The sequence below is a fragment of the Bos mutus genome, chromosome 10 (assembly GCF_027580195.1).
Source record: "Bos mutus isolate GX-2022 chromosome 10, NWIPB_WYAK_1.1, whole genome shotgun sequence".
Classification (NCBI taxonomy): domain Eukaryota; kingdom Metazoa; phylum Chordata; class Mammalia; order Artiodactyla; family Bovidae; genus Bos; species Bos mutus.
The window spans coordinates 47684479-47697927 of NC_091626.1; the positions used below are offsets into that span (position 1 = coordinate 47684479).

Genomic DNA, 13449 nt, shown 5'->3' on the forward strand with positions numbered 1-13449 from the left:
CTGAAGCCTGGCTTGGAGAATTTTGAGCATTACTTTACTAGCGTGTGAGGTGAGTGCAATTGTGTGGTCATTTGAGCATTCTTTGGCATTGCCTTTCTTTGGGATTGGAATGAAAACTGACCTTTTCCAGTCCTGTGGCCACTGCTGAGTTTTCCAAATGTGCTGGCATATTGTGTGCAGCACTTTCACAGCATCATCTTTCAGGATTTGAAAGAGCTCCACTGGAATTCCATCACCTCCACTAGCTTTGTTTGTAGTGATGCTTTCTAAGGCCCACTTGACTTCACATTCCAGGATGTCTGGCTCTAGGTCAATGATCACACCATCGTGATTATCTGGGTCGTGAAGATCTTTTTTGTACAGTTCTTCTGTGTATTCATGCCACCTCTTCTTAATATCTACCGCTTCTGTTAGGTCCATACCATTTCTGTCCTTTATTGTGCCCATCTTTGCATGAAATGTTCCCTTGGTATCTCTAATTTTCTTGAAGAGATCTCTAGTCTTTCCCATTCTGTTGTTTTCCTCTATTTCTTTGCATTGATCGCTGAAGAAGGCTTTCTTATCTCTTCTTGCTATTCTTTGGAACTCTGCATTCAGATGCTTATATCTTTCCTTCTCTCCTTTGCTTTTTGCTTCTCTTCTTTTCACAGCTATTTGTAAGGCCTCCCCAGACAGCCATTTTGCCTTTTTGCATTTCTTTTCCATGGGGATGGTCTTGATCCCTGTCTACTGTACAATGTCACGAACCTCATTCCATAGTTCATCAGGCACTCTGTCTATCAGATCTAGTCCCTTAAATCTATTTCTCACTTCTACTATATAATCATAATGGGTTTGATTTAGGTCATACCTGAATGGTCTAGTGGTTTTCCCTAATTCCTTCATTTTAAGTCTGAATTTGGCAATAAGGAGTTCATGGTCTGAGCCACAGTCAGCTCCTGGTCTTGTTTTTGCTGATTGTATAGAGCTTCTCCATTTTTGGCTGCAAAGAATATAATCAATCTGATTTCAGTGTTGACCATCTGATGATGTCCATGTGTAGAGTCTTCTCTTGTGTTGTTGGAAGAGGGTGTTTGCTATGACCAGTGCATTTTCTTGGCAAAACTCTATTAGCCTTTGCCCTGCTTTATTCCATATTCCAAGGCCAAATTTGCCTATTACTCCAGGTGTTTCTTGACTTCCTACTTTTGCATTCCAGTCCCCTATAATGAAAAGGACATCTTTTTTGGGTGTTAGTTCTAAAAGGTCTTGTAGGTCTTCATAGAACCATTCAGCTTCAGCTTCTTCATCGTTACTGAGGGGCATAGACTTGGATTACTGTGATATTGAATGATTTGCCTTGGAAACGAACAGAGATCATTCTGTCGTTTTTGAGATTGCATCCAAGTACTGTATTTCAGACTCTCTTGTTGACCATGATGGCTACTCCATTTCTTCTAAGGGATTCCTGCCTGCAGTAGTAGATATAATGGTCATCTGAGTTAAATTCACCCATTCCAGCCCATTTTAGTTCGCTGATTCCTAGAATGTCAACGTTCACTCTTGACATCTCCTGTTTGACCACTTCCAATTCGCCTTGATTCATGGACCTGACATTCCAGGTTCCTATGCAGTATTGCTCTTTACAGCATCGGACCTTGCCTCTATCACCAATCACATCCACAACTGGGTATTGTTTTTGCTTTGGCTCCATCCCTTCATTCTTTCTGGAGTTATTTCTCCACTGATCTCCAGTAGCATATTGGGCCCCTACTGACCTGGGGTGTTCCTCTTTCAGTATCTTACCATTTTGCCTTTTCATACTGTTCATGGGGTTCTCAAGGCAAGAATACTGAAGTGGTTTGCCATTCCCTTCTCCAGTGGACCACATTCTGTCAGACCTCTCCACCATGACCTGCCCGTCTTGGGTGGCCCCAGGGGCATGGCTTAGTTTCATTGAGTTAAACAAGGCTGTGGTCCTAGTATGATTAGATTGACTAGTTTTCTGTGATTATGGTTTCAGTGTGTCTACCCTCAGATGCCCTCTTGCAACACCTACCTTCTTACTTGGGTTTGTCTTTCTTGGACGTGGGGTATCTCTTCATGGCTGCTCCAGCAAAGCGCAGCTGCTGCTCCTCACCTTGGACGTGGAATAGCTCCTCAAGGCCCTCCTGCGCCTGTGCAGCCACCACTCCTTGGACGTGGGGTTGCTCCTCTTGGCCTCCGCCCCTGGCCTCGGACGTGGGGTAACTCGTCTTGATTGCCGCCCCTCCGGCATGGGGTCCTACCGTCTTCTGCCCCTGACCTCGGACGTTGGGTAGCTCCTCTCGGTCGCACCCTGTGCGCTGTCTCAGCTGCCCGCGCCCTGTGCGCCATCGTCGCAGCCGCCAGGGCTCTTATGTAGGTGATAACAGAGTATTTGTCTTTCTCTGACTTATTTCACTAAGCATAATATTCTCTAGGTCTATCCACATTATTGCAAACGGCAGATTTTCATTCTTTTTCTGAGTAATATTCCACTCTGTGTGTGTAGATATATATCCATCATATTCATCTATTAATGGATACTTCAGTTATTTCTGTATATTGGTTATTGTAAAGAATGCTGTTATGAACATTGGGAGTACATGTATCTCTTTGAATTAGTGTTTTCATTTTCTTTGGATGTATACCCAGCAGTGAAATTTCTGGATTATGTGGTAGTTGTATTTTTAGTTTCTTTGAGGAGCCTACATACTTTTTCCCATAGTGGCTGTGCCAGATTACATTCCTACCAACAGTGTAGGAATCACCAACAGTGATTCCTTTTACTCCACATCCTTGCTAACATGTGTGTCTTTTGGATGATAGCCATTCTGATAAGGGTGAGGTGCTATCTTGCTGTGGTTTTGATTTGCATTTCTCTGAAGACTAGTCATGTTGACAATCTTTTCATGTGCCTGGTGGCCATCTCTGTGTCTTTATTTGAAAAAAAAAAAAAAATGTATATATATATATATATATTCAGGTTTTCTGCTGATTTTCTAATTGGACTATCTTTTGATATATAGTTGTATTAGCTATTTATGTATGTTGGATATTAACCCTTTATTGGTCATTTCATTTGCAAATATTTTCTCCCATCGAGTAGGTTGTTTTTTCATTTTGTTGATAATTTATTTTGCTGTGCAAAAGCATTTAAGTTTAATTAGATATCATTTTTTTTTTTTTTTGTTATTTCTTTTGCCTTAAGAGATAAATTAAAAAAATATTGCTATGATTTATGTCAAAGAATTGTCCTGCCTATGTTCTGTTCTAGGAGTGTTATGGTTTCAGAGTTTTTATAAAAAATATAAAGAATATATCTGTAACATATGCTGTAAATGTATTCTCTTAGTTTGCTAGTTTTCTTTTGATTTTGATTATGACATTTTCTGCCATGTAAATGTTTCTAAAAATCTTTTGTAGTCAAATTTGTCAGTTTAAAAGTTGCCTCAGAATTTTGAGTCATAGTTAGAGAAACTTTTCTCTATGTTGAGTTATACTGAAATTCACGTGTATTTCTTCCTGGTGCCTGATCCACTTAGAGTTTATTCCTGTGTAAGAGATGGACCTAATTTTATCTTTTCCAGAAATTTTTACCAGTTGTATTAGCACTGTTGATTACTTTGTGTCTTGATGTGAGATGCCAGTTTCCTCATAGACTGGATTTCTATATGTACTTGCATCTATTTTTGAACCTTTTATTTTGTTGAAGTCTGCTTGTCTCTATATGTATTGAAACTTCACTGTTTTCATTACAGAAACTTTATAGTATGTTTTAATGTTTGGTAGGGTTACTCCTTCCTGATAGTGTTTCTTTTTTTAAATGTTTTATCCACTGTTTCTGCATATTAGTTTTCCACATGAATTTTTATATCAATTTGTCTATATAAGAAAAGCTCGTTGGTATTTTTTGGGAGGATTGCGTTAAATTTATAAATTAACTTGGGAATAATTATCCTTATGATGTTGGATCATTTTATCCAAGAACAAGGGATGTCTTTCCATTTCTTTGAAACTATTTTATCTCTTTCAAGAGTGTGTAAAGCTTTTCTTAAATAAATTTTACATATTTCTTGTTAAGTTTATTCCTAAATACTTAGTGTTTTTTCGCTGCTGTGAATAAGGTATATTCTTCCATTATAGTCGTAACTGATGATTATTTTTGCATAGGAAGGGTATTCATGTTTGGATGTTTATTTTATATTCTGCTGTCCTTGTGAATTCTTTTATTAAGTTGGTTTTAGCGTTAATCCTCTGGGATTCTCTAGATATCCTACTGTATTATCTCCAAGTAGAGATAGTTTTACTTCTTTTTTGATTTTTATTTCTCTTGTCTAATGATCAAATTGCCAACATCCTTTGGATCATAGAAAAAGCAAGAGAATTCCAGAAAAACATCTATTTCTGCTTTATTGATTACGCCAAAACCTTTGACTCTAGATCACAGCAAAGTGTAGAAAATTGTTCAAGAGATGGGAATACCACCTTACTTGCCTCCTGAGAAACCTGTATGCAGGTCAGGAAGCAACAGTTAGAACTGGACATGGAACAACAGACTGGTTCCAAATAGGAAAAGGAGTACATCAAGGCTGTATATTGTCACCGTGCTTATTTAACTTATATGCAGAGTACATCATGCAAAATGCCAGGCTGGATGAGGCACAAGCTGGAATCAAGATTGCCAGGAGAAATATCAATAACCTCAGATATGCAGGTGACACCACCCTTATGGTAGAAAACGAAGAAGAACTAAAGAGCCTCTTGATGAAAGTGAAAGAGGAGAATGAAAAAGTTGGCTTAAAACTCAACATTCAGAAAACTAAGATCATGGCATCTAGTCCCATCACTTCATGGCAAATAGATGGGGAAACAATGGAACAGTGAGAGACTTTATTTTTGGGGGCTCCAAAATCACTGCAGATGGTGATTGCAGCCATGAAATTAAAAGACTCTTGCTCCTTGGAAGAAAAGCTGTGACCAACCTAGACAATATATTAAAAAGCAGAGTCATTACTTTATGAACAAAGGTCCATCTAGTCAAGGCTATGGTTTTTCCAGTAGTCATGTGTGGATGTGAGAGTTGGAGTATGAAGAAAGCTGAGCGCCGAAGAATTGATGCTTTTGAACTGTGGTGTTGGAGAAGACTCTTGAGATCTCTTGGACTGCAAGGAGATCCAACCAGTCAATTCTAAAGGAAATCAGTCCTGAATATTCATTGGAAGGACTGTTGCTGAAGCTGAAACTCCAATACTTTGGCCACTTGATTGGAAGAACTGACTCCTTGGAAAAGATCCTGATTCTGGGAAAGATTGAAGGCAGGAGGAGAAGGGGACGACAGAGGATGAGATGGTTGGATGGCATCACTGACTCGATGGACATGAACCTGAGCAAACTCCAGGAGTTGGTGACGGACAGGGAAGCCTAGTGTGCTGCAGTCCATGCGGTCACAAAGAGTTGGACATGGCTGAGTGACTGAACTGAAGTGTCTAATTGCATTACCTGTATCTCCAGTACTGTGTGATTAGATGTGGAGACAGTGGAAATTTTTGTCTCATTTTTGATCTTAGTGGAAATGTCTCTAGAATTTCCTCATTAGCTCTTGGATTCAAGACTGAGATATATGTAATCACGTTAAGATAAACACCTTTGGGGACTTCCCTGGTGGTCCAGTGGTTAAGAATTTGCCTGCCAATGCAGGGGACCTGGATTCAGTCCTTGGTCCAGGGAAGATTCCACATGTCGTGGGGCAACTAAGCTTGTGTGCCACAACTACTGAGCCTGCAATCTAAAGCCCGCAAGCCATAATTAGAGTAGTCCCTGCTCCTCACAACTAGAGAGAGCCTGCAAGCATCAACGGAGACCCAGTGCAGCCAAAAATGAATAATTAAGAAAAAATAGAAACACCTTGGGGAATGAATTTTATGACTTCTTAGCATCTATGAAAGTAGTCCTATAATTTTTTTCTTCTTAGATTTAATATGATATATTATTTTAATCGATTATCCTAATATTTTCAACTTTGCATTCCTGGAGTTAATTCCACTTGACATGAACTATTTTCTTAATGTGGTGCTGCCTTATACTTACTAAACTTTTATTAATTACATTTGCATTAATATTCAAAAGTGACATTAGTCTGTAGTTGCGTTTTCTTGGACTATGTTTATCTGGTTTAGGTATCCATACTACACTTGCTTCATAACAAGAATTAGACAATTTTTCTTTGTTTTTCCATGCTCTGGAACAACTTGTGAAACATATGGGCTATCTGATGTTCATGCTTGGGTAGAATTCTCTTGTAAAACATATGGGCTTAATGCATATGTGTCAGTGGTTCTTTGATGAATTTACTTGTTCTATGGAAATGGATCTGTTTTTATAAATTGTATTTCCCTAGGAAATATCCATTTTCTGTAGGATTTCTATCGTGGCTATCCCACAGAAACAGGATGGACCCCCACCCCCAAATTTGGTTTGAATATTGAGACTGGTAATACCACATGAAGAAGAGGGTATGAAAAGTTTATTATTCACATAGTGAGATTTTCTGGGGAGGGCGGAGCAGGCCACCCAAATTGATCAAAAGTGGCTTGAGAGAACAGGAAAAGGGACTAGCATGAGGTTTTTGTAGTGGTTAGGAGATGGAGCTGGTGTGCTGTGGTTTGGTTGGTGACAAAAGAGAGAATACTTGGCTTTTCTACAAAGTACTTTTTTATTATTTATTTGGCTATGCCAGGTTTTACTTGCAGCATGTGGGATCTTCAGTTGTGGCACACAAGATCTAGTTCTCTGACCAGGGATCAAACCCTTGCCCCCTGCATTGAAAGTGTGGAGTCTCAGCCACTGGACCACCAAGGAAGTCCCTCTTTTGACCTATAAAATTTCTTTTGTTTAATGTTGTCTCATCCTTGTCATTTCTTATTTTGTGTTTTATTAGCCCCCATTTTCTTAGCTAGTGGTTTGTCTATTTTGTGCACGCAGAAAATGATAGAAGTCTGGAATAGTGAAGCAATGAGAAGGAAGAAGACTTTATATCCTTGAATGATCATCTATAGTGGAGATGATCTAAATGACTATCTAAAAGACTCTTCATCTCTGTAGGACAAATACAAGAAGCTAGCATCTGAATGCATGCAGAATGCTGATGAAGATTCCACTATGACATCAGCTCTGGGACTTCCCTGGTGGTGCAGTGGATAAGAACCTGCCTGCCAATGCGGGGGACATGAGTTTGATCCCTGGCCCAGGAAGATTCCACATGCTGCAGAGCAACTGAGCCCATGTACCACAACTGTTGAGCCCATGCTCTAGATCCCAAGAGCCACAACCACTGAGTCCACCTGCTGCAACTATTGAAGCCCATGCGCCTGGAGCCTGTGATCCACAAGAGAAGCTGCCATGATGAGAAGCTCACACACCGCGACCCATAGTAGCACCTACTTGCTGCAACTAGAGAGAGTCTGTGGAAAGCAACAAAGACCCAGAACAACCAAACGTAAATAAATAAACAGAAACAAACAGACAAACAAAACAAACATCAGCCTGGGTTCCTGGATGACCCAGGAGGGCTCGAGATGGTGGAGAAGGATGTGAGCTCACTTGTTCTGATGAGAACACCAAAGTCACAACTAACTGCTGAACAGCTATTTCCAAAAATCCTGGAACCTACCAAAAAATACCCTACTTCCAAAGACAAAGAAGAGGCCACAACAAGATGGGGGGGCATAATTGTGATAAAATCTAATCCATACCTTCTGGATGGGTGCCTCACAAACTGGAAAACAATTATACCACAGAAATTCTCCCACAGAAGTGAAAGAATGAGCCCCATGTCAGGCTTCCCAGCCTTGAGGTCCGGCAACAGGAAGAGGAACCCCCAGAGAATCTGCCTTTGAAGGCCAGTGTGGTTTGATCACAGGAATTCCACAAGCCTGGAGGAAACAGAAACTCCACTCTTGGAGGGAGCACACAGGGTCTTTTGCACACCAGGACCCAGAGGGGAAAAAAGCAGTGACCCTGTAGGGTACTGGGGTAGACTTACCTGCTAGTATTGGAGGGTCTCCTTTGGAGGCAGGGGGTAGCTGTGGCTCACTGCAGGATCAAGGACCCTGATGGTGAACTCTCCTGGAGGCCACCATTAGCCCCACCCAATGGCCTGCAGGCTCCAGACCAAACAATCAACAGGGAGGAAACACAGCCCCACCCATCTGTAAATAGAGTTTCGGATGGCTGTCCCAGTTTTAGGAGGACATCTTGAATAACTTCCAAGAATATTCAGTGTATCTTTTTATCATTTTAATAAATTTCCTTTTTCCTTAAATTTTTTGGTATGATTTTGTTTATTGTAACTAGTTGATTTTTAAGATCAATTATTTAATTAATGAATGTCTTGAATATGGTAGGTCTATTAGATATTTACTGTCTTGCTGTTATTACTCAGATACAACATATTGTGGGACTACAAACAGTGGTAGGTCTTCATAGAAGTGACTTGAGATGATTTAACAGCATAAAATTATTAAATATAAGCCTTTTTGATCTGGAAGGGGCCTATAAGGAATCAGTTCAGTTCAGTTGCTCAGTTGTGTCCAACTCTTTGTGACCCCATGAATTGCAGCATGCCAGGCCTCCCTGTCCATCACCAACTCCCAAAGTTCACTCAAACTCACGTCCCTCGAGTTGGTGATGCCATCCAGCCATCTCATCCTCTGTCGTCCCCTTCTCCTCCTGCCCCAAATCCCTCCCAGCATCAGAGTCTTTTCCAATGAGTCAACTCTTCACATGAGGTAGCCAAAGTTCTGGAGTTTCAGTTTCAGCTTCAGTACTTCAGTACTGGAAGTACTTCAGTTCCTTCGAAAGAACACCCAGGACTGATCTCCTTTAGAATGGACTGGTTGGATCTCCTTGCAGTCCAAGGGACTCTCAAGAGTCTTCTCCAACACCACAGTTGAAAAGCATCAGTTCTTCGGTGCTCAGCTTTCTTTATAGTCCAACTCTCACATCCATACATGACTACTGGAAAAACCATAGCCTTGACTAGACGGACCTTTGTTGGCAAAGTAATGTCTCTGCTTTTGAATATGCTATCTAGGTTGGTTATAACTTTCCTTCCAAGGAGCAAGTGTCTTTTAATTTCATGGCTGCAATCACCATAAGGAATATCTAGTTCAAATTTTCTAATCTTACAGATGAGGATCCAAGGGAAAATGATTTTCCAAACTTTAGCATTGAAGTAGAAGCCCCATTGGAATTAGAATTGTAGTCTCCTGTAAAGTAATGCTCAAAATTCTCCAAGCCAGGCTTCAGCAATATGTGAACCATGAACTTCCTGATGTTCAAGCTGGTTTTAGAAAAGGCAGAGGAACCAGAGATCAAATTGCCAACATCTGCTGGATCATGGAAAAAGCAAGAGAGTTCCAGAAAAACATCTACTTCTGCTTTATTGACTATGCCAAAGCCTTTGACTGTGTGGATAACAATAAACTGTGGAAAATTATGAAAGAGATGGGAATACCAGACCACCTGATCTGCCTCTTGAGAAATCTGTATGCAGGTCAGGAAGCAACAGTTAGAACTAGACATGGAACAACAGACTGGTTCCAAATAGGAAAAGGAGTACATCAAGGCCGTATATTGTCTCCCTGTTTATTTAACTTCTATGCAGAGGACATCATGAGAAATGCTGGACTGGAAGAAACACAAGCTGGAATCAAGATTGCCGGGAGAAATATCAATAACCTCAGATATGCAGATGACACCACCCTTATGGCAGAAAGTGAAGAGGAACTAAAAAGCCTCTTGATGAAAGTGAAAGTGGAGAGTGAAAAAGTTGGCTTAAAGCTCAATATTCAGAAAACGAAGATCATGGCATCCGGTCCCATCACTTCATGGGAAATAGATGGAGAAACAGTGGAAACAGTGTCAGACTTTATTTTTTGGGGCTTCAAAATCACTGCAGATGGTGACTGCAGCCATGAAATTAAAAGATGCTTACTCCTTGGAAGGAAAGTTATGACCATCCTAGACAGCATATTCAAAAGCAGAGACAGTACTTTGCCAACAGAGGTCCGTCTAGTCAAGGCTATGATTTTTCCTGTGGTCATGTATGGATGTGAGAGGTGGACTGTGAAGAAGGCTGAGCACCGAAGAATTGATGGTTTTGAACTGTGGTGTTGGAGAAGACCCTTGAGAGTCCCTTGGACTGCAAGGAGATCCAACCAGTCCATTCTGAAGGAGCTCAGCCCTGGAATTTCTTTGGAAAGAATGATGCTAAAGCTGAAACTCCAGTACTTTGGCCACCTCATGGGAAGAGTTGACTCATTGGAAAAGACTCTGATGCTGGGAGGGATTCAGGGCAAGAAGAGAAGGGGACGACAGAGGATGAGATGGCTGGATGGCATCACTGACTCGATGGACACGAGTCTGAGTGAACTCCGGGAGTTGGTGATGGACAGGGAGGCCTGGTGTGCTGCGATTCATGGGGTCGCAAAGAGTCGGACATGACTGAGTGACTAATCTGATCTGATCTGATCTGATGTGATATCCAGTCTAGTTTTCATTTGTACTAGGTTGAATAGCATGTCTCTTAATTCATGTCTACCTGGAACCTCAGAATGCGACCTTATTTGAATTAGCATCTTTACTTATGTAATCAAGTTAAGATGAAGTCATATTGAATTGAAAAGCAGAAGACTCAGGTTCAATCCCTGGGTCAGGAAGATCCCCTGGGGAAGGGAATGGCTACCCCTCCAGTACTCTTTCCTGGAAAATTCCATGGACAGAGGATCCTGGTGGGCTATAGTCCAGGAGGTTGCAAATAGTCGGACATGACTGAGCAACTAACACACGTACATGCATACATGTGCATGTGCGCACACACACACACACACACACACACACACACATCCAGTAAGTCTGATGGCCTATAAGAATGAAAAGCAGTCACAGATAGAGACACACAGAGGGAATTACATGTGATAACATAAGCAGACAGTGGAGTGATGCAGTTGCCAGCCAAGGAATGCCAAGAACTGATGGTCACCATCAGAGACTAAAAAGAGGCAGGGAAGGATTTTCCCCTCTAGGTTTCAGAGGTTTTCAGAGGTGCTGCCAAACTCTGATTTTGGACTGCTGGTCTCTAGAACTCAGAGACAATAAATTTCTGTTGTTTTAAGTCATCCAGTTTGTGAAGCTTTATTGTGGCAACCCTAGGAAACTGATACAGTACTCCATGGCTACATTTTTTAGTATCAAGAGATTCTTCTCTGAATATTATTTAGAAATTATACAGAAGGTTATATTCTTCATAATTGAAGGAAAGAAGTTTTTCTTTGTGTATGTCTGTATTAAATTTTTTACTCTTCTGTGTGCTTAGCTATACTCTTGTGTCACTTAGGGGGTTATAGATTGTTTCATCCAGGGATTTTCAAAGAAGTGTCAGTAAAATAGCTTGCTTTCATTATTTTTAAAGATAATAGTGGTGATGTATATGAACTATCTGTGTGGTGTTTGTGGGTGTGTGTGTGTATCACAGGTTTTTCTATTATCTGGATATTATGAAATATGCTACTCTTGTTTTCAGATTGCTGAAGCTAAAAGAGATGTTTAATTCTAAGTTTGGATCTATTCCCAAGTTTTATGTTCGAGCACCAGGAAGAGTCAATATAATAGGTATGTAGAAAGTTCTTTTTCTTAATTTTTTTCCTCCTTTGATAAGATCCAAATTTTTGTTAATATATCAGGAGAACTGGAAAAATAGAATGTTTCCCATGTATCTACTATAGCAAGTTAAGCTTTTTTCATAAGAAAATACAATATTTTCATCTTTCCCAGTCCATTTATTGATGTTAGTTTTGTCCATTCATTTTTAAAATTCAGAAGTTTGTTGAAACCTGGTTGTTCCCATTATTTTCATGAAAGATAGAAAGATTTTTCTGGGTTGCAGGTTAAGTTTTTTGACTACAGTGAATAATTTTGGTGGTTTTACATTTATTCATTGGATTAGAAGAATACAGGGAAGCCCAATAATCCCTTGCTTTTAAAAATGTGGTGGCCTAGAGAATGAATATCTGAATGAATGAATGTTTTATCAAGAGAACTGAGAAAATTCCAAATCAAAGGAGGATTAAAAAGAAAACTTTGTATACTGGAAAGTGAAAGTGAAAGTCGCTCAGTTGTGTCCAACTCTTTATGACCCCATAGAGTGTGTCCATGGAATTCTCCAGGCCAGAATACTGGAGTGGGTAGCCTTTCCTTTCTCCAGGGGATCTTCCCAACCCAGGGATCGAACCCATGTCTCCCACATTGCAGGTGGATTCTTTTATAAGCATACAAAAAAGTTAGTTGAAATAGTATAACGAACTCCCATGTACCCAAAATGTAGCTTCAATTATTAACTCAGGAAAGCTGATTTTCAAGCATATATGGAGGATTTTAAAAATATGAGATATTTGAACATGGTTAAATGAGGTAGAAAAGGGGAATTGAGTAAAGTCAGTGGAGAGAAAGAGATCAAAGATATCTGAGAAAAGAAGAGATAGAGAAGGATTCTCAAGAGGGCAAGAAGGGTTGGTATCTACAACATAGAAAGAGGGCTACTTTGAGTCTTTTTAAACAGAAGGTGGGAGTAAAAAGGATGCAGGTTGATGTAAATAAATGTATAATTTTGGTATAGAAGGTTGAGGGAGTCCTTTTGGGGGAAGGTTGAAAGTGTTGGATGTTTAAAGAGATGGCAGAATGTTTGAAACAGCTTTGTCAAGGATGGGAGAGGGAGATAACTGGAAAAAAAGAAAAAGTTTGCTTGTAACAGTCAGATCTGGTTAGAGCTGGAGACCATGGAATTGTAGCAATAACAATCTGCAGGTTTGTTCATTTCCCCACTGCCTTTCAGCTAGTCCAAGTTGCCTACATTCGATCTAGCTTTAGGTTTTGTTTTGGACGGAGGTTACAGAGAATGACAATGCCATCCAGAAGTTGCTAATACTGTCAGAAGGGGTAGATGAAGTAATGAACCCTGGAAAATATGCTAGGTAGAAAAATAAAGGTAAGAGGGAGCCTATAGGTTACAGAGGGCAAAGAACTGAATCTGAAAAACAGGTTAAGTAGGATAAACTGAATAAGAGAAATGGCACTTTGGAAAGTTTTAGTACAGAATGTGATATTTGGAACAAAAATCCATAGATAGAAAAGTTCTAGGTGATAAGGAGTTCTATGGTCATTACTGGATTTGTCAAGACCATTTAAGTAAGATAGTTGAAGCAGAGAGGAGGTCAAGTTCTGCAGAGGTCAAGGCATTAGGAAACTGGGGCCTTGGACTGAGTTGTTTTACAAGATTGGGATGGAGAGAGTGGAATGAGATGCAAAGGTCTTCAGAGAGGAGCAGATGTCTAAGATAGTCAGAGATGAATGTGGTGGAGACGAGAAAATGTGGTTTGAACCTCCAAAGCA

At 40.2% G+C, this 13449-nt stretch overlaps 1 protein-coding gene across 3 annotated transcripts in view; it reads left to right on the forward strand.

Annotated features, from left to right (window-relative positions):
* GALK2 (galactokinase 2) overlaps positions 1–13449 on the forward strand; it is a 160466-nt gene that overhangs the window by 23520 nt on the left and 123497 nt on the right. For all 3 annotated transcript variants that reach the window (XM_005892154.3, XM_005892153.3, XM_070377873.1), the window contains exon 2: positions 11585–11673. In XM_005892154.3, coding sequence (XP_005892216.1) covers positions 11585–11673 — 89 coding nt within the window. The remainder of the gene's footprint in view (positions 1–11584; positions 11674–13449) is intronic.